This window comes from Natrix helvetica (genome assembly GCF_964273705.1).
Source record: "Natrix helvetica genome assembly, chromosome: 1".
Taxonomy (NCBI): domain Eukaryota; kingdom Metazoa; phylum Chordata; class Lepidosauria; order Squamata; family Natricidae; genus Natrix; species Natrix helvetica.
In genome coordinates, this window is record NC_138548.1 from 97315490 (window position 1) to 97335226 (window position 19737).

The following is a 19737-nucleotide window of genomic DNA, read 5'->3' on the forward strand; positions in this document are numbered from 1 at the left end:
GCCTCCGCAGCTCGCGGGCGGACAGAGGTAGCCAGAGTGGCACTGAGGCAGTCCAGCGGGCGAGCGACCGAGGACCTCCATCACTCGTCGCTCGCTCGCTCTTTCGTCCGCCCGGACTGCCTCGGCATCGCTCTGGCTACATCCATCCGGCCACGCCCGAGAGCTGCGGAGGCAGAAATGTTGTCGGCGCTCCCGGATGACGAAGCCACGAAAGCGACTGGGGAACGACGAGAATCTTCCCCCAGTCGCTTTTGTGGCTTCGTCATCCGGGAGCGCCGACATTTCTGCCTCCGCAGCTCCCAGGCGCGGCCGGGCGGATGTATATAATATTATAATATTACATATATATATATAGTATATAATACTATTAGTAGTATTATATACTATTATTTCATTATCTTCATTATTTCATGAAGAGAGGTGAGGCTCTGCCTCCCTTGCCTCCCCTGACCGTACGTCCCTGCAACTTTGTCTTCATCCACAAATGGTAATATATCAGCATTTTTATACAGATAGTCTTCAACTTAGAACTTGTTTGGTGACTGTTCAAACTTACAATGGCAGTAAAAAAAATGATGTGAATACTTTTCACACTTATAACCATTGCAGCATCTCCATGGTCATAAGATCAAAATTTGGATGCTTAGCAACTGGTTCATATCTATGATGGTTGCAGTCTCCTAGGGTCATGTGACCACCTTTTGTGACATTCTGACAATCTCAGTCAATGAGAAAGCAAGATTCACTTAACAACCACTTTACTAACTTAACAATTGCAGTCATTCACTTAACAACAATTTAACAGAATTAAAATGTATCATCTTGTTTTTTTTCCTGCTACTTGGACCATAAATGAGGCCAAAGGAATCACTTTGGGGGCAATAATACTTAGACTTATGATTACCCCATAATATAAGATTCAACGGATGAACCACCAATCTTCAGAACTGCTTAGGTAAATGAAAAGCAGGCTCAAGAAAATATGACAATCCTGACCGACCTCACTGCATTACTTGCCTTCTTTGATGTAGGCACCATATATGAAGATTAAAACATAGTAGAAAAAATAGCTAACAAAAATTAAAAACCTTACTCAAAACCTATACAAAGTATTCTCACACAGATTTTGGGCAGCAATATTGTATTTTTCCCATGTGCGCAAATCTTATTTAAATACTGTATACAATATGATAAGCAGCAAAAATAAATACAACTGTAGTATGGTGCACAATAAATCAGTCAATTCCACCTCACTAATTATGGCAAAAAAGTGCAAATGTGCAAGAAGAAACAAATTACTTTTAAGTCAACTGACACAAAGTGTAATATTCTTCATAAAGACAATAATGTTATATATACTGGGTTTTCACTGAACATAAAACAGAGATCTTTCTTAAGACCAGATTATACTGTAAAAGAGTAAATACCAAAATACCCATTGATAACTAAATAGTATACAAATTAAAACTCATTAAATGAAACTATTTTTCTAGTTCACTAAGTATAACAATATTTTTCATGAAGCATTTTAAAGGAATTGCAGAAGCTCATTTTTCTTATATGAATGACTATTTATTCCTTATACCCATGATGGCAAACCTATGGCATGCGTGCCACAGGTGGCATGCAGAGGCCTCTCTGCTGGCACGAGCCCCAGCTGAGCTCCACCAAGCATGCGCCGATGGCCAGCTGATTTTCGAGTCTCTGAAAAACACTATACAAGCCATCGATATACATCTAACAGAAACAGGAAGTGCCTCACAGGAGCAGATAGAGGTAAATCCCATAGAGGCAGGAAATGCATCACTGAACAACGGAGATGAATGCTAAAGAGGAATAAAGCTGCATACAAGGCCAACATAACTCCTGTAACAGTGTAGGCATGCATGGGGGGGGGCACCCACCCCACGCCCCATTTTTGGTCCCAGGAGACTTCAGGGAGGCCTGCTAGGCCCAAAATGGAGCACGGGGGGGTGTCATCCGCGCATGCGCAGGAGGGATGCTGGGGGGCATGTGCACATTGTATTATGGGTGTGGACATATGCACAAGTGCTGTCATGCACGCACGCACTTTCAGCACGCGAGGACAAAAAGGTTAGCAGCAATTTACTTCTAATAAGTCAAATTGAACTTCATATTTCAGAATGACTTTTGCTTCATCATCTTTGCCAACCATAATCTCAAAGTCACTAGAGATTAATAAAATTATTACAGGAGTTTGTCAGGCTTGGCAGTTATAACTACAATATCACCAATGAACAATATGTTGCTATGATTATTTTTACTGTTTAAGCATATAAGAATCAATCTCACATATACTTTTGGTAACTTCACTGCTCTATTTATCAATGCCAAATCCAGCATAGTATATATGTATAACAAGAAGACATCCATAGTAGTTGATTTCTCAGTATTTTGTATTGTTATCTTTATAAAATTCTTCATCATAAAAGAAAGGCAACAGGAAACGTCTTTACAGAAAAAATAGTAAGTGCCCTTTTAAACTGTCTCATCAGACAGTCAAATTATTCTAGAATTGCCAGTACAGAACAAGCATATTTACAGAAAGAAATACTCTTAATTAAAGTTCAACCGCATTATCTGCATTCTTTATCCTAGGGAAAGGATTTTTTTTACACGAGATACAAGAATTCCTCATCAAAGTGCACTGTCTATCTATCATTCTTATTTTCCAAGCTAATGAAATACTGAAAAAGAAATGAAGGGAAAGGTGCTGGAAACTCTTGACTGTCATTCAACATAGTTAACTGACTCAAAACTGAAAATCAAAGAGACCAAATTTGTTGAGGTGGGAGAAGTTAACAAAAGAAAGGCCAACTTTGAAAATGAGCCAGATCAGACTAGAAAAATATTCTAGGAAACATAACCCCTTTGTATTCCTGGGAAAGATATATTGATAGTAACTAAAATGTTGCTGACTATTCCTTTCTATCTTCTCTCCAACTGGGGCATATAATTCAGAATAAGGTATGAGCAGCTCACACTGCCTTTCCTACTTATACACAAGCACACATAAAAAGGAACAGAAAGTCACATACATATACCCAAGATTCATTTGTTGCAAAAAATATATATCGGTTCTTCTATTGTAACTACAGGTAAGGAACAGGAAAAAAACATTAAAGAAGCTACATTGTATGTGTTATTGTTGCTCTTTTTATTATATATTTTCCTAAAATTTACTTGAATTCACCTGCACATGAAAATGCTTTGTTTGAATAAGCTAAATGGATGTTTATTGCCCTTTACTTTAATCTTCCTCTCTAACAACTTCACCACAAGCCTATGAGACATGTTAGACTGAACTAAAATGATTGATCTAGAAAGGCAAATACAATTTAAAGATGTATACTGTCATCCAGCAGCAGTACATAGTTTTGATTAATTGGCAAACCATTAACGTTTACAGTCTCGGCAAACAAAGGAGTCTGTAATAAAGTTGATAGGGTACAATATCTTTCATGGGTACCTACTTTTAATCAGCCTCCTCAAGACTATACAATGTGTGTCTATATAATAAATTTGATTAATAAATAAATACTTAATCAAAACTACAGAAACCTAGCCCATACCGAGCAAGTATTTTTCTGCAGAAACTATTTTTGGATGTTTTTGATTTTATATACTTTTAACACTGGAGATGTAGGGTATACATTTTGTAAATAAGTAAATAAATATGGAACTAACAACCAGAAAAAGTCTCTAATGTATATATAAAATTCATGCAAGTAGTCCTCGACTTACAACTATTTGTTTGCTGACTGTTTCAAGTTATAACGGCACTGAAAAAGTGACTTAATGACAGTTTTTCACATTTATGACTGGTTGCAGCATCTCCACAGTCACATGATCAAAATTTGTACATCTGGCAATTAGAATGTATTTATGTTGGTTGCAGTGTCCTATGGTCATGTGATCTCCTTTTACAACCCTTTGACAATTAAAGTCAAAGGGGAAGTCAGATTCACAACAACCATGTTAGTAACTTAACAACAGTAGTGATTCACTTAACAACTGTGGCAAGAAAGATTGTAAAGTGGGACAAAACCCAATTGTCTTGCTTAGCAATGGAAATTTTGGATTCTATTGTAGTCCTAGGTCGAGGACTACCTGTATGTAATTAATGGAATTAAGTCAGAAACCGAAGAACAGGGAAAAGCTGAGATATACAGAAATCAACATTTTTTTTCAACTTCTGAATCCATGATTAATTATGATCAAGGAAGCATCTTTGAATACTTTGCAACACTACAAGGGCAAAATTTACATTATATTTTTAATCAAATTCAGGATTTTTATTTTATAGCCTAATACAGATAGTCCTCGACTTACAACAGTTCAATTAGTGACCGTTCAAAGTTACAATGGCACTGAAAAAGGTGACTTATGATGATTTTTCACACTTATGAGCATTGCAGCATCCCCATGGTCATGTGATTTACACCCAGTTGCTTTCCATTGCTAAATGTGAGTCAGCTTGACAACTGACTCACATTTATGATGGCTGCAGTGTCCCAGGGTCATGTGATCACCTTTGGCGATCTTCTGACGAGCAAAGTCAATGGGGGAAGCCAGAGTCATTTGACAATCATGTTACTAACTTAACAACTGCACTTATTCACTTAGCAACTGTGGCAAGTAAGTTCATAAAATGGGGCAAAACTTACTTACCAAATGTCTCACTTAACAACAGAAACTTTGGGCTCAACCGTGGTAGTAAATTGAGGACTACCTGTACAGCTTTGGAAAGATATTATTTTAAGTAGAAAAATAGACTGGTCAGATTTCTTTCTTTACCATCAACAATTTGTGTATTAATTTATTAATCTATGCTTGCTTTCCATCTTTTGGGAGTTTCAGTTGTATACCTCTGTAAACACGACAATAGAATCCCATTGAAAGAAATTCTGCAACAAAAATGAAATCAAAGTTCCATATCCCTGCAGCTCTATCCTTAGATGTAAAACAGCATAGCCACACAATTCTGTATGCACATGTCCGAATAATGGTCCCTTAAGCAAAATAAGCATGTACAAAGAAACAAAAAATATACAGAGCCTTCTCTAACAATCATAAAAATTATATCTTTTAATCCTGCTAGAAATCATCTTACATTTTGTCTTCCTCAATTTTTATTCTTTAACACCTTTATGGAATTCACTGAACAAATCTGGAACAAGCTGCGCCCCTTTTCTAAGTTTCAGCAGATCTCTTTAATTAACCTGATTAATAAATAAACAAAAATATATCCCTTGCACTTACAGATACATCAATGTAGCCATTAATTTCCAGAAACAAATGTGATTTTTATTTTTAGTTTGCAACTAATTGTGGAGAAAAGTCAATCTGATTCCACTTCCACAGAATAACAACATCCTATTTTTAAAAGTAACACTGGATTTCAACATTCTGTTTCCCATAGCTTCGCAGAAAACTCAAAGCTCGTGTAAAATCGCTACATTACAAATGAACTGCACAACATATTGAACTATCAGGTTCCTGTGCAACAAATGTAGCTACAGTTCAATTCAACAATCAGATAGAAGTAATTTGTTAAAATAACACCTGGAATTTTTTCTCATTGCAACCTATTAAATCATGTGGAAAGACAAACGTGAAAGCAGGGGCTGGATTTTTTTTTCTCTTGAATTGCATTCCCTCAAACACCCACTACTCCTATTTTAAAAATGCTTCTAAAATTCAAAGTTTATCCCACTGGTAGAAGAAATACTTCTAAGGTACAAACTGACCACATGCTTTTTACATCATGCCCAAAGTCTTTTTTTAATCTAGTCCATGAAAAGGCAACTGTGTTTTAAAGGGATTAAACTATTTGCATTGGCATTGACTCTTTCTTTCTTTTGGTATGGGTGAAAATATCCTAGCTTTTCATTTACTGAGGAACTCTGCATATCTCAAAGGCTTGCATACCACCCTCAGTGCAACAGAAGATTGTTCAATAGAGAACATCTTATCAGGTATTGTATACCTCCTCCCAAGTAGAGTTCAAAAGTAGAAACATGCTTCAGCATTCTCACTATGCAAAAGCTATTATCCACACAATGAATTAAATACCCCATTCGCTTTGGGTCACTGTCAGGTCAAGAGGTGCCCCTTTGTTTTATAATTTAACCTATCCATTAGACCAGAGGGGAAAAAAGAAGCTTAGCAAAAAAAAAAGAATGCCTGATAAAGATCACAATTCACAAAACAATGGGAAGGAAATCTGGAATTCAAGACTTTACTTAGTTTTTAAAATGGTGTGTGTTTAGGGAGCATGGGCACGCAATACATACACGTTCACACTTGAAAGATATAGACGAGACAGCATTTGGTCTGTGTTAAGTCCTTTTGCTGCAAGATCTCAGAAGCCACAATACCAAAACTGAAGCAGGCTAAGGAAAAGACCTTTTGCTCTACCTTTGTTGGTTTAGGTCTGGAACATAAACATTATTTTAATACAGTATTTGTATTTCTTGGGATTAATAGTTCAGCCCCCTTGGAATCCTTTGTCTTTCTTGACAGAGGAATGCAGCATGCAGCACACGTTCCCCTTACAAGAAGGAGGACAAAGGATTCAGTGATCAGGAGACAATTAGTCCCAATTAGGCCTATTTCGCAGCTGAGTGCAAAGAGAGGGGGAAGGGTGTTCACATTTTCGCAAAATATGTCCCTCTGGCAAGTTCCAGTGAAATCAATAAAGCTACAAGTCGGTTACAAGGCCTGCAGCTCACATACAAAATTTGCGCTCGAGTTTTACCAAGTCTCTGACATCTGGGGCTCTTTGAATGTAATATACTACACAACCCATTTTGGACATTTTTGATCGACTTATTTTCAGCAGAGGGCAACAATAATTGCAATTATTGCACATCCAATTCTTGGGGTTGGAAATAACTTAGTTGCAGTTCACACAATAAAATAGCTAATATTTCAATCCTTTTCAAAAAAAAATTAAAAAAATTTTTTTAGTCTTTATCCCTGCAAAGATGCCTGGAGGCATGATCTTGGTAAAAGCTACAAAATTGCCAAGTGATTTTTAAAGTCCACATTTCTATTTTGTAATGCTTATATGATTATTAAGTCATTGTGTTAGGACTGTTTTAGATTAGCCTAGTTAACTATTCTGAATTAAATCCTGAAAAAGGAATGAAAAATATGTGTTAGAAAAATCCACATTTCTATTATAAGCATACAGCAGATAAATAATTAATGCAGAATAGACATGGGTTTTTTTTTTTTAACAATCCTTTGATATAAGTGAGGATGGTTACACAATGATTGACAACATAAATGGCTCAACTGTACTTACATGTGTACGTGTGGAGGCTGGAATCGGCTTTGGTTAATATTGTAGTGTGTGAATGCCTGGGTTGGATTTGAACTGTATTCATCCACAGAAATGGAAACTTTGCCTTGTGAAGGAATTCCATGTGCCATGCTTCCTCTTTATAGACATGAGCGAGTTACAACTTTCCAGAGCAAAAGGCAGGAATGAGCATTGTGTTTCAGCCAATGTCGGAAGCCAAAGATGTCCTCATGAACTCTGCAGAATTCTGGGCAACAATACGGAGACATTTATCATTTTGAATTCCATCTAAAAACATTAAGCTCAGCCTAACATTTTCCTTGATGCATCTTTCTTATATCACATTAGCATATATACTCTTAGCAAACTCAATCTCCAAACATGGCTACTTATGTAAGCAAAATCAAAACTGTCCACAACCAAGAAAAAAGATCTCAGTAGGCATTAAAAAAATAAAATCTTTGGAAAGTAATATTAAACTTCCTTGTTGCGATCATGTTCTGCAGACTGACCAGAACATAATGGAAAACTAGGAAGGAAGGTAAATAGAATAGAGTACTTTAGAAAAAAGCTGGTTTGCTGGTTCATATGCCAAGCTGATATTTGCTTGCATATCCTATTAGTACTAATAAAATGTTGTTAATGTGTTTTTATACTGAATTTAAAAACCATGTTCTTTGTATATTTAAATCTATCAATTCTAATAAAAGCCACACTACTTTATTTTTTTAAAAACATCCAGCATACAAGTATCTTGTCATTCAACAGTTGTCATCTATTCCTCTTTTTCCTCCTCCTTTCTTTACTTTTCAAATATAGTTTTATTTTGGCAAATGTCAAAACACATCATTATGGATAAGTTATCTTACATTATAGTACTGTAAAACAAACAAAACATAATTATACTCTTCATTTTGAATTTCCCTTACATTTATCATTGATGTTTTAATAATGTATTGTCAGAATCATGTGCCATATTTCACAAATACAATTATAGCTATTTATCAGATTCAGTGATTCCATTTCATAAGTTGCCATAGACCTGGAAATGGGGCCATTAAAAAAGAACAAATAAAAAGACCAAAATATAGCACTTGTTACAAGGAAAAGATAATGATAATATAACTTTCTGATTTGTAAAATCAATCTAATGATAAATGTAGCAAAGATTTACAAAATTATAATTTAAAAAAGATTAGAAGCGCATATTTTCCAGATCATCTAGAAAAAGCACTGGAAAGGAGTCCAATTATGTAGTAAGTAAATACTAAGATGTGGTGACTAAATGGATAAGAGCATTCAATATATAAGTGATTTAAATTAAACACAATATCTATATTCAGAAGTAATATGCTCTTCAATACCAGATTGAGTACTGAGTAAACAAGCAAGGATGGGCATTCCCATTATATTCCACTTGCAAGTTTACAGAAGTATCTAGATCAGTTTTAGAAACAGATTGCACGAGCAGATGGACCTTGGCATGATCCATACATCTGTCAAGGCAATGCATATGTTCTAAGGGTTGCTTTTATCCATCTGTTGCCTTCCAGGTGCTTTGAGCTTAACTTGGCTATGGTTGGTGAATTATGACAATTGAAATGATCCAAGGAGTATAAGGTAGAGAAACTTATCTCTACTATTTTATCATCCTACTAGAGCTGCCTACTTTTGAATTATTACATGCAAAATGAAAAGTACTTAAAAGCCATGGGATAAATTTGTTATCACCTAAAGTCCTGTTCCTCTAACACATTTCCATTGCAAGCTAAAACATACAACCGTACACTCTAGTTTAAAACTAATTTATTACTATGAGCTAGTTTATCTTAAATTGATTAAACTATGTCATACATTTGTATCTACTTATTTTATCTATGTAATTTCTTTATCCTTTATATATTTGCTCAGGTCAATTTGAATAACATGATGCAACAGTATCTTCTATCCCAATTTTTGCCAAACCATTCTCATTAAAAAATATCCTTCCCACTCAAAGGTATATAAATTTGGGCATTCAAATATTTTGTAATAATGCATTTTTGCACACCTACTTCTATTCTTAAATGCATACATATTTATCTGTCAATCCATTTTCTTCTGATTTTTTTTTCTTCCCACTGCTATCAGAGAATACTGTATACACTGCTTCCAATTTTGGTTAGTCTAAAAGCCTAACATCAAGCACAGATGCAATATTTCTGATTCCAAATCTAGCAATTGGGAGAAAAAACTTATTACCAAAAACTACATTTAAAAATGTTGTAGGAAGGAGTGTAATCCACCCTAAAACTTCTAAGATGGGACAAAAATATTTCAAAAAAGAATCTGACCATTTTCAATAACTCCAAAATACATAACGTTTGGAGCCCTATACTATTCCAAACTTGAAATATACCTTTTCTATAACTGAGCAGAGTTACGAATAGGCAGAAAGTCTCATGTTGCATACCATGAGGCTCTTTCCCTACAATGATGCTATCTTTGAATCCAAAGGCTTTTGGATTGTTGAAAATTAAATGTGTAAGAGCATAAAATGAAGTTTAAAATCTACTTCAGCACAAAATTCAGGAAACAAATTTCCAAATGACAGATGGGCATCTCTCTTTTATTGTTATACCACATCAGGCCTACATAAGATTTCATATGGTAACCAAGCTAAGGAACCTCACAACTCTCTTTCTATAATCAGGATTGTTTGTCTGAAATTATGAAAAGCCATTATGATGAAATAGAACCCTAATTCCATCAATCAGGTATAGACCCAAATGAAATTAAATTTCATTAAATTGAATCTTTATTTCCAGCTTTGACTGGAAATATGTGTATGTGTGTGCGCGCGCGCATGTGTATATAAGATTCAGTACATAAAATTTTGGCGTTATTCGTGCAAGCTAACTGTCTACAAATTATAATGAAGGAACCTCCATACCAACTTTGCAGCTGTTTCCTTAATTTCCACCACAATTATATTTTACTGTTATTTTGCATAACAGTAAAATACAACACCTGCTTCCAATTGCCGTTCTGTAGTGAAGACTGTAATTCTCTTTTGAGATACTAACTATGAAGGCAGTGTGCAGTGTGGAGCTGCATAATTGCACTGCACTGAAAAGTAAATACAAATGAAAACATCTTCCCGTTAGAGAAATGACTGTCATTAAAAAAGAATGTTAGCCCTGAGAGCTCGGAGGGAAAAACACACACTTTGTATTGTGAAAATTTTAGTCCTGGCGTACATTAGGCAGTAATGTTGAAATGGCATAGCAATTTTTTTTCCCTCACACAAAGCAGATTCTGTTGGATAAAAGACAAACATTAATGAAATGCAAACCCATACTTTTTCTGCCCTTTAAAAATAGATGCCACTGTTATTTTCATTAACTGATGGAATTAATGTTACCTATTACAAAAAGCTCACTGACGATAATTTAAGATCTTAATTCAATTCTATTTATTTTCTTTCAACTATGAGGGGGGAAATGTTAAAGCTTAGGTATACTGATACACATGCAGAAAATCTTGAACTTCACTTTTGAATTCTTAAGAAGTGAAATATTTCATTTATATTCGCATTCGCAACAGAAGAAAAATATAGCTTTTTAAATGTCCATCAGTAAATATCAAACTCAGAAATATTGTTTTGTATCAAAAGAGACCGATTTTATTAATTTGCTTTTAATGTCTTTCTAGTGCAAAGCAGCTCTCATATTAAAGAGAATGACTGTGATCTTTAATGAATAACTCTTTGAAGAAAATGTAAGGCAAAGTCTTCAAAGTACTTCAAAACTTTTGCATACATGCTGGTATTAGCCTCCCATAAGGATTTGTTTTAACAATGTAATTCTTTTCTTCTCCTTAGAACAATCATTTCTTTAAGGAGATATACATACTTTGGAATAGATTTGACCTTGGCATTCATTTCAATGCAGGAGCTAATATAACCAAAAACTGCCAACAACCCTGAATTATCATATTATCTCATACATGATTCTAGAATCAATCCAAAATGTTGATAGACATCCTACAAGAATAAAGTTGACATGATGGAAAAACACCACCAGTTCAAATGAATTCACTGGTTCAATTTGAAGACTATAAAAGCAGAACACTGATAACATTTACACTGCAATTTTGTCTCACAACACAAAGCACTGTGAAGGATTGCATTTTTAATTAGTGGCAAGATAGAAAATTAAAAATAATACCAAACCTATTATTTGCTGAGAGGATTAAAAAAAACCATCCATAACATGGGGAATGAAAAGAGAAATTCATCATTTAATTCATCAAGGAGTTAGTTTACTAACCAGAGAACTCCTGAAATATTTGAGATAAGGGGAAAGAATACCCATATTAGACCACTTTTACAGGCTTGCATTAGTTCCAATACTGATACAAAATAAAGCAGCAAACAGGCAATATGCGCATCAAGTCTCACTCTCAGTGGAAGCATTAGTTTTTCTTTGTCAGTATAAGGAATGTGGATTAAATCTGTGTGTTTGCGTGTATGTGAAAAAGCAAAGAAGAGTCCAATCCAACGTTGACTCTGGCGGACTCACAGAGACACATCTATGAAGTTTTCTAATAAGATATAGAAGTGACCAGCCACTTTCTCCTTGCCCGATATCTTTACGACTTCCCATCTCTCCTGGCCATGCAAGTTTACACTCTCACTGCAATCTTGTGCAATACCAACAGATCAGAATCAGCATGCTACTGTACTCCTAATGCTAGGTGAACTGTCACTGGGGGAGGAAGGGATCATGAGTTCCAGCAAAGCAAGAGTTAAGCAGAAAAATATTATCCCACACATCCGGCCTGTAAAAGAGACCAAGTCAGGTTTCCCTAAATCAAAAACCAACCCGCCGGTAATCCCTCATGCACCCGGTAGTCCCTCTTTCACCCCGAAGCACTTGGGGACCCTTTAGAAAGAAACCCTTACAGCATCAAGCCTCTCCCTCTGTTGCAAAGATGCATTTTCCTCCAGCCCCTTTAGCTGAAAGGGACTATGAGCAAGGAAGACGTCCCAGGTTGCAGGCACTACCTCTTGGTGGCTGTCACTCCATGCCCATCTAAGCAGCGCTGGGTGGACTTTCTCCCCCCTTCTTTCCTGGATAGGTGGCTGCACTCCTCTGAATCCTCGCAGGGTGTTTGGGGCTGGCTCCTCTCTCCCTCTCCCGTTCCCTCTTGCCAGGACTGGGAATGATTGATCACAATCAGCGGCCAATAGCTTTGACTGCGCACCATCCTGCCTTTTCTATCGCTCCCCCCCTTCTTCCCAACGTCATTCATCCCAACCTGATTCTCCCCTTCCTTTCAAACTGGCACGGCAACCCTGATCAAGTCTCTGCTAATCCATAACAAGCAGACTCCACAGAGAGATACACATTTTAACCCCTCCATTGACTTTTTTTTTGGGGGGGGATGTCTTCCCCTTTCTGGAAACCCCTTTTGCGGGCTACTGCCTAAGTATGACTTTGGGCGCGCGCGCTTAAAGTTTTCATAATTTTCCCCCCTACTCAGATCTCTGCAATGCCCCCTCCCCAAATAATCTACACCCCGCTCTTCGCCAATACAAGCCGATCGCTGTAACTCCCTATTTCTCACGACGCTACGACACTTTGGGGAGGTCAGGGTTGAAGGATGCAGAGGGGGGAATGACATAATCCTAGAGCAAGGGAGGAAAACAAAAATATAATAATCGCGATGAAAAGCATGCAAACAGGGAGGCGAATACATCCCAATAAAATGCAAAGGTTTCCGAGGGCGCTTAGGCCTCGGGGGACCATTGATTTCAAAGCATGTTTTGGAAAAGCAGTGGGGGGGGGGAGCCTGTATCTGCCTTGAATGTGAAAGAAACGTGGAAAACTCCAGCTATAGTAAAAAAAAAAAACATTTGCACTCAGTACTTTTTTATGTTTTGCCAAGTTTTCCCCCAGGGTTTTTCCCCTTTCTTTTTGGAGAGGTGGGGAGAAAGAGGTGAAAAAGAAAAGCCTCTTGGAAAGCGGGAAATACGGCAAGAATAAACGATTTCTCTCCCCCCCCCCCTTCCCGGCGCCGTCCTTCTCTCCCGCCAGTCACACGTTTCAGTTTTTTCAGGCTAACTATACTTTTGCATTTCACTCCCTCGATCTACCGTTTTCTCTTCGCTTTCTCCGGCAGCCTTGCACAGCACAATGCTCCCTTTGGCCTACCCTCCCCCGGTCGTGCTCTAACATTGTAACCCCGATCACCCGAGACTTGCTAGTAAACAGCGAGCAAAATTAATCTCCTCTGCCAAATCTATTCCCAAACCGCCGCCGCCTCCCGAGTCTCCCCCCCCCCCCCAACACCTCCGCTCCGCAAAGGCAAGAAATGAACGCCGAATCCGGGAGGGGGGCAGGAGGAGGAGGAGAGATGGGGGCATTGCAAGCCAGGGTGGGAAGGAGGAGGAAGACGGGAGGCAAAAGAAACCGACCTTCGCGCAGATCAGCAAATTAGCTTTCCTTCTCCAAACCCCCTTTTTTAAACCCCCCGTTCTACCCAGAGCGAATGGCAAATAAGCCGCCCGTTTTGAGTCTGATTGTTGTTTCGCGGTGGTTGCCCTCTCTGATCTCCTTGTACATGACAAGGCACCTCTAACCCAGCGCTTTGTGTTTGTTATTGGTAATTCTCCTCTCCCTTCTTCCATTGGAGTCCTCCTCTCCCCTTCCTCTCTGAACGGGGCGGATGATTTACCTTCTCTGCCTCTTTTTATTTTCCTGGAGGTGGAGGTGTATTCCTAAGGATGCCTTCAGTGCTGGGGAAGGAGCCGATCCATGGAGGGGAGGGGGCGACGCTGCCGAAAAGCCGCTGGTTACAGAGAGCGAAAGAGCCAGGGAGACCTTGGCATAGGTGGGCGGCTGGTGTAAGGCAGGGCAGAACCTTCGACCCGCAAGGATCCCGGGGGGTGGGGTGGGGGAACGAAAGAGAGGCAGAGAAGGAGGGAGGGAGGGAAAGAAAAGAAAAAGGGGGAGAGAAAATAAGAGCAGTCCTAGCTCTGAACTGGGGAACGAGAAGGAAAGAGGGAGAGAGACACACACACACACACACAGAGGGAGAGGGAGAGAAAAAGCGAAGAAGGAAGAGAACAGTGCAATGAGTAAAGACTGCCACTGGGGTCAGGGAGCAGAGCACCAGGAAACAGGGCGGCCAACGCGCGCACACTACACACACAGACACACACACAAACACAGAACCAGCTCCTCCCTGCTGCTGTTGAATCTTACTTCACTGCCCACCCCCCGGCCCAGCTACACTCACAGCCAAAAAAAAAAAAAAAAAGCAGAGCAGCATCCCTCGCCGAAAAGCGGCGAATTTTTTGCCCTCCCTGAAAGATTAAAGCTTAAATAAGAGAAGGAGACCCAAGGCGTGCAAATGCCTCGATGTTTCTCATTCATTATGTCGTCATCTTAATTAATCAGTGGTGGGGTTCCCTCCACCTTTCCCTCCCTCTAAGAAATAGAACAAGTGCGGTTTTTTTTTTAAAAAAGTAATATCAGCAGGAGGGATTACAACAAGGAAAATCAATACTACCGCGTTCTAAGCCGAAAACATATTTATATAAAGAGACCTGAAATCATGTTTGTATAGAAACAAATGCATTTGTGTCTTGTGTTGATGTATTGCAGGGTTGCCTCAAATTGCTGTGTGATAGTTACAGCATTTCCAGAAAACAGACTGGAAAAGAAAAGAAAATGGAACAGGATGAAAATGGATGACACTGTGTCACCCATATCCCCAACCTTTTGTGAAATGTGTTGGGAAGCAACTTCTTAAAATAAGACCTTTTCTTGATCATCTCCATTACTAAAAAAGTAACTCACAACAGACCTTTAAACTACTGTATTCAGTTTCCATATAGTTATATTGTCCATATTTACTCAGATCTTACCCTTGAGGTACTTGCTCCCAGGTAACAAAGCAGAAGGTCTCAGTCTAAATTTATCCAACCTTTTTTTAATATCCTTTTAAGCTTGTTACTTTGCATAAGCTTTGTAACTTAGGAAGCAAGCCTTATTGGGTTTAATAGGATTTTTAGAAAATGTTGCATAGCAATTTTAATTATTAATTCTTAAATTAATTATTGAGATGATAATACATTTTCTCCTCATAAGCAATACCTGGAGTTAAAACTTCCTTTAAAAAAGAATTTGGAAGAATGAGAAACAAACGTCCTTAATGGTTGAAAACGCCAGACAAAACTATCTGAGGGAAATACAAAGAAATGACATTTAAATTAATTGTGGAAGTGCAGATATAATTAATAATAATGTCAATAAAGCTTTGTGGGGGGTATTTTTGTGCTTGTCTAGACTTTAAAAAAAATATTTTCAATACAATATCTGAGGGTAAAATAGAACAGTTCTTTTTATTTAAAAAAAGGGAGATTCATGTATGGAAAGTTATACCAAGGTTAAATGTAGTTTTCATCGGTTTCTTTCTAACTTTATTAAGAAGTACAGTTTGAAATATTCATCTGTCATCTTTCCAATGGATACAATTACCTCCAAGCCAGTCTAATTTTGTATGCTTTATGCAGCCACAGTACTGCTTTGGAACCAGATTTTTCAGAATGTTGCAATGAAAAAAAATCTTGCAAAGCCTTTTTTTTCCCAGAGGCAACATTAGAACCAACAGAATAAATATGAACACCACAGGTAGCATTGAGCCTTAAAAACCATTTTCAAACATTTTTTTTAAATGACTGCATTTTTGGAACATACAGCGTGGTGTTAAATAAAATGTGAATTCTTCAGAAAATTCATTTAGAGTGCAATTCCATGTAGCTCTAGAAGTAAGCCTTTAGTGGGTTTTTAGTAGGATTGTCTAGACAATTTGGGGGGGGGGGGTGTAGCAACTTTAATGATTAATTATTAAATTAATTATTGTAGTTTATAGTAAATTTCTTCCTCATAACCAATACCTGAAGTTAAATGGATTGTTCTTATTTGTACTGTAAACCATACATGGAACTGATGATAAATATGAATGAGAATTGTCAAGCACTGCAACGTTAAAAATTGTATATATAATTATTTCAATTTATTTATGTAGATTCTATTTATATATCAAACTTAGAAACCAACATCTCACTAACAGAGTGACTCTTCATTATAATAGGCTATGTTAGAAAGACAATGGTTAGGCCAAAATACTGCCATCCTTTAAAAATGCAACCATAATAGAATTAATCTGCAGTTAAAATCAGGATAGAATAAAACATAACAAAATAATCCTAAAGCATAACAAAAAGCAAGTTTGATACAAAAAAGTGAAAAGTAATAATAATGATACATTCAATATACTGTAATGCTAGTTATCATTTTAGCCTTTTGGGTTTGAAATTAAAACCATGAAAATTGTGACAAGTATCTAAAATAACTTAATGTGTGTTATTTCTTGTTTATTGTTACTTTATATTTACAATTTCCTTCAAAAAACTTAACATGAACAAAATAAGGTTGAAGACTTATGAATCCAACTATACTCACAAATCTATAGAAATAATCCTTCTTTAGTGGCTGCAGTTGAGACTGTCAACTTGGTTGTTAAATGATAATAGAATAACATAATTAGAGGGTGCATTGGAAGTCTTCTAGTCCAACCACCTGGTCAAGGAAGAAACCCTATACCATTTCAGACAAAAGGTTGTCTGAACTCTTAAAAATCGCCAGTGTTCGATCACCTACAGTTTCTGGAGACAAGTTGTTAATTGTTCTAACTATCAGGAAATGTCTCCTTAGTTCTAGGTTGCTTCTTTCCTTGATTACATAGTTTCCATCCATTGCTTCTTATCCTCCTTCAGGTGTTTTGGAGAATATATTGAGCCTCTCTTCTTTGTGGCAGCCCCTTAGATATTGGAAAACGTCTATCATGTCATCTCTAGTCTTCATCACTGGAGGCTTTCAAGAAGAGATGGGACTGCCATTTGTTAGAAATGGTGTAGGGTCTCCTGCTTGGGCGGGGATTGGAGTAGATGACCTACAAGGTTCCTTCTAACTGTTAATCTGTTAGATCTGTTAGAATCACAATGAAAAGAAGGACTAGATCTGTTAGATCTAGTCTTTCTTTTCATTAAACTAGACATACCCAATTTGTGCAATCTTCATATATTTTAGCCTTCAGTCCCCTAATCAACTTTGTTCTTCTCTGCACACTTTCTAAAGTCTCAACTTTTTTTTTGTATCTTGGCGACCAAAACTATAAAATACTCAAGTGTGGTCTGTGAAGTGTTGTATTATGAAGTACAGATGAAGTAATTGGTAAGTGAAACAATCACTGCGCTCATGTTTTTATTTCAGCTTTCCTTTGTTTTGAAGTCCTACAAAGGCCATAAATGCAAAGATTGGTCATAAAATTCCTTTTGCAATGGTTGTTAAATGAGGCAGTTGCTAAACAAGCACTTCCTGTAGTAGCCAAATGCCATGTGAGTCCACTCAGAAATCTCAACTGAATTCAGTCAATCTTGTTACACTAAAATTGTAAAGATTTAAATTCCAATCCCTTCTCAGGTCTGGTAATTCACTGATTGTAAACGATTGTAGGCTGGAATGACCAATTGTGGTCTGATCATCAGGCTTGCAGTTAGAACTCCTCCTATCATTCTCCATCATAATAAATGATGTTTTGGATGGAGCAGCTTTGCTGCTGCAGGGCAATCGTGAATAAACAAAAAAGGATGTTGGAAAAACAGATCAGGTAATACAATACAATAGCAGAATTAGAAGGGACCTTGAAGGTTTCTAGTCCAACCTCCTGCCTAGGCAGGTACAGAGTTTCTTTGGAGTGTTGTTTATAAGAGGGTGAGTTGGGACTTAGGCACATGCTGGTCATTTTAGAAATAACCCCAAATTGCCTTGAGGATGTCCAGATAAGGTGCACAAATCTATCTGATATAATAGATACTCAGATAAAGTTAGAATGTAAAAGGCCAAAGAAATCAGATTGGTTGCAGCTGTGTATACAATAGTTAAGAAGCCAAAATACTGTATTGAAAAGAATTAGACAACTAGGAAATTAATTGCTTTGAGATACTATGATTCTTGTATGCATTACTTTATTACTATAGTGAATTATGTATACAAATGAATACTTAACTGTCTTGAAGTGTTTATTATAAATATCTAGTATTTTATTAATTTGCTTGTTTATATATACCTGCTTTTTAAAGTAAAAAAAAAAAGACTACACCAAACATGTAACAATATGCTAATGCTAGCTTTTCAATCATGTCTGATCCTTGGTGATTCTATGAACCAGCTCTTTTCACATTTTCTGATCTTGTTTGGTTTCTTTCAGTTGTTTTATACACTGAATGGTGTCACCTTTGATGGTGTCTAGCCACCATGCTTTTTGGCAATTTTGTTTTCTTTTACCGCTGACTAGTACAAATTGCATTTAATTTAATAAAAGGGTAACAGGGTACATAAAATGTCACAAAATTACTGTTATTGTTTAACATTTAATTATATCAAGCCAGGGTTCTAACTCAAAGCAAAAATACTTGCACTCAATGGAAAGAGAAGATGAGGAAGACCAGCAGTAAGGTAGATGGACTGAATTAGATTGGTGATGCATGCATGTTAGAAGATCAAAAATTTGGGGATATATCTTCCTGGAGAAAATGTATGTAATTACTAAGAGTTGTTATGGCTGAGGTGATGACACATAAACAATATATCCACCTGTATTTTTATCTTTTTTCTGGTGTTCAGAGAGACTCCCATGTCTATAATGTCAGGATAGCTCAGAAGTGAAGATCTGAATTGAGATCTAAGAATTTTGATTTCACTGATATTGACATTTCGATGCAAAATTTGATTGGTTAAACTTCTAGAAAATTTTCTTATGCATTAATACAAGATATAAGTTAAAATCCTATTAAAAGTCATGCTCTGCTAGCAAATCTAGGGATATAAAATGTCTTAAAATGTAATGAAAAATACTGGGTTTCCACCACTGCTTAGGTCACTCCTGATGGGAAGGGTATAATTCATGAATCCAAACAATAATTTTCAATCTTTCTGTCCTTAAGTATGTTTCATGTGTTGTCCTCTGCCAGCTAAGTACTAGGATTAACCCGGTGCTTGCCTAACTTCCATTCTGGGAAGTCATATGGAGTCAGTGATTGTACTCCCATAAGCAGTAGCATCAATTCATGTCTTGAAGCTATGATTAGTGGAAGAAGATATGCCTGGCCTCACTGATCATAGGAAATATGGTATCAGGTGTGCTCTATTGTCTGATTTTGGACATTGCTTATTCCTATTTTGATATTTAAAATTGTATCTTAGGTGTGTGTGTGTGTGTATGTCAAATACTATTAAGTATGCATATGTATCAGCTGCTTTATTGCTATTTTTCAGCATGTTGAATGCAAACAT

The 19737-nt window shown here is 37.0% G+C and overlaps 1 protein-coding gene across 4 annotated transcripts in view; it reads right to left on the reverse strand.

The window, feature by feature from the left end:
• Positions 1–14469, reverse strand: part of MPPED2 (metallophosphoesterase domain containing 2) — a 188072-nt gene extending 173603 nt beyond the window's left edge. Inside the window, exons 1-2 of one of the 4 annotated variants that reach the window (XM_081949220.1) lie at positions 14051–14445; positions 7334–7577 (exon numbers count right to left, since the gene is read on the reverse strand). In XM_081949220.1, the coding sequence (XP_081805346.1) occupies positions 7334–7461 (128 nt within the window). In that variant the 5' untranslated portion in view covers positions 7462–7577; positions 14051–14445. Of the gene's footprint in view, positions 1–7333; positions 7578–12195; positions 12348–12377; positions 12508–14050 lie in introns of those variants that run through there. The other 3 variants (XM_081949222.1, XM_081949221.1, XM_081949223.1) reach the window with 3 other exon arrangements.
• Between the last annotated feature and the right edge of the window lie 5268 nt (positions 14470–19737).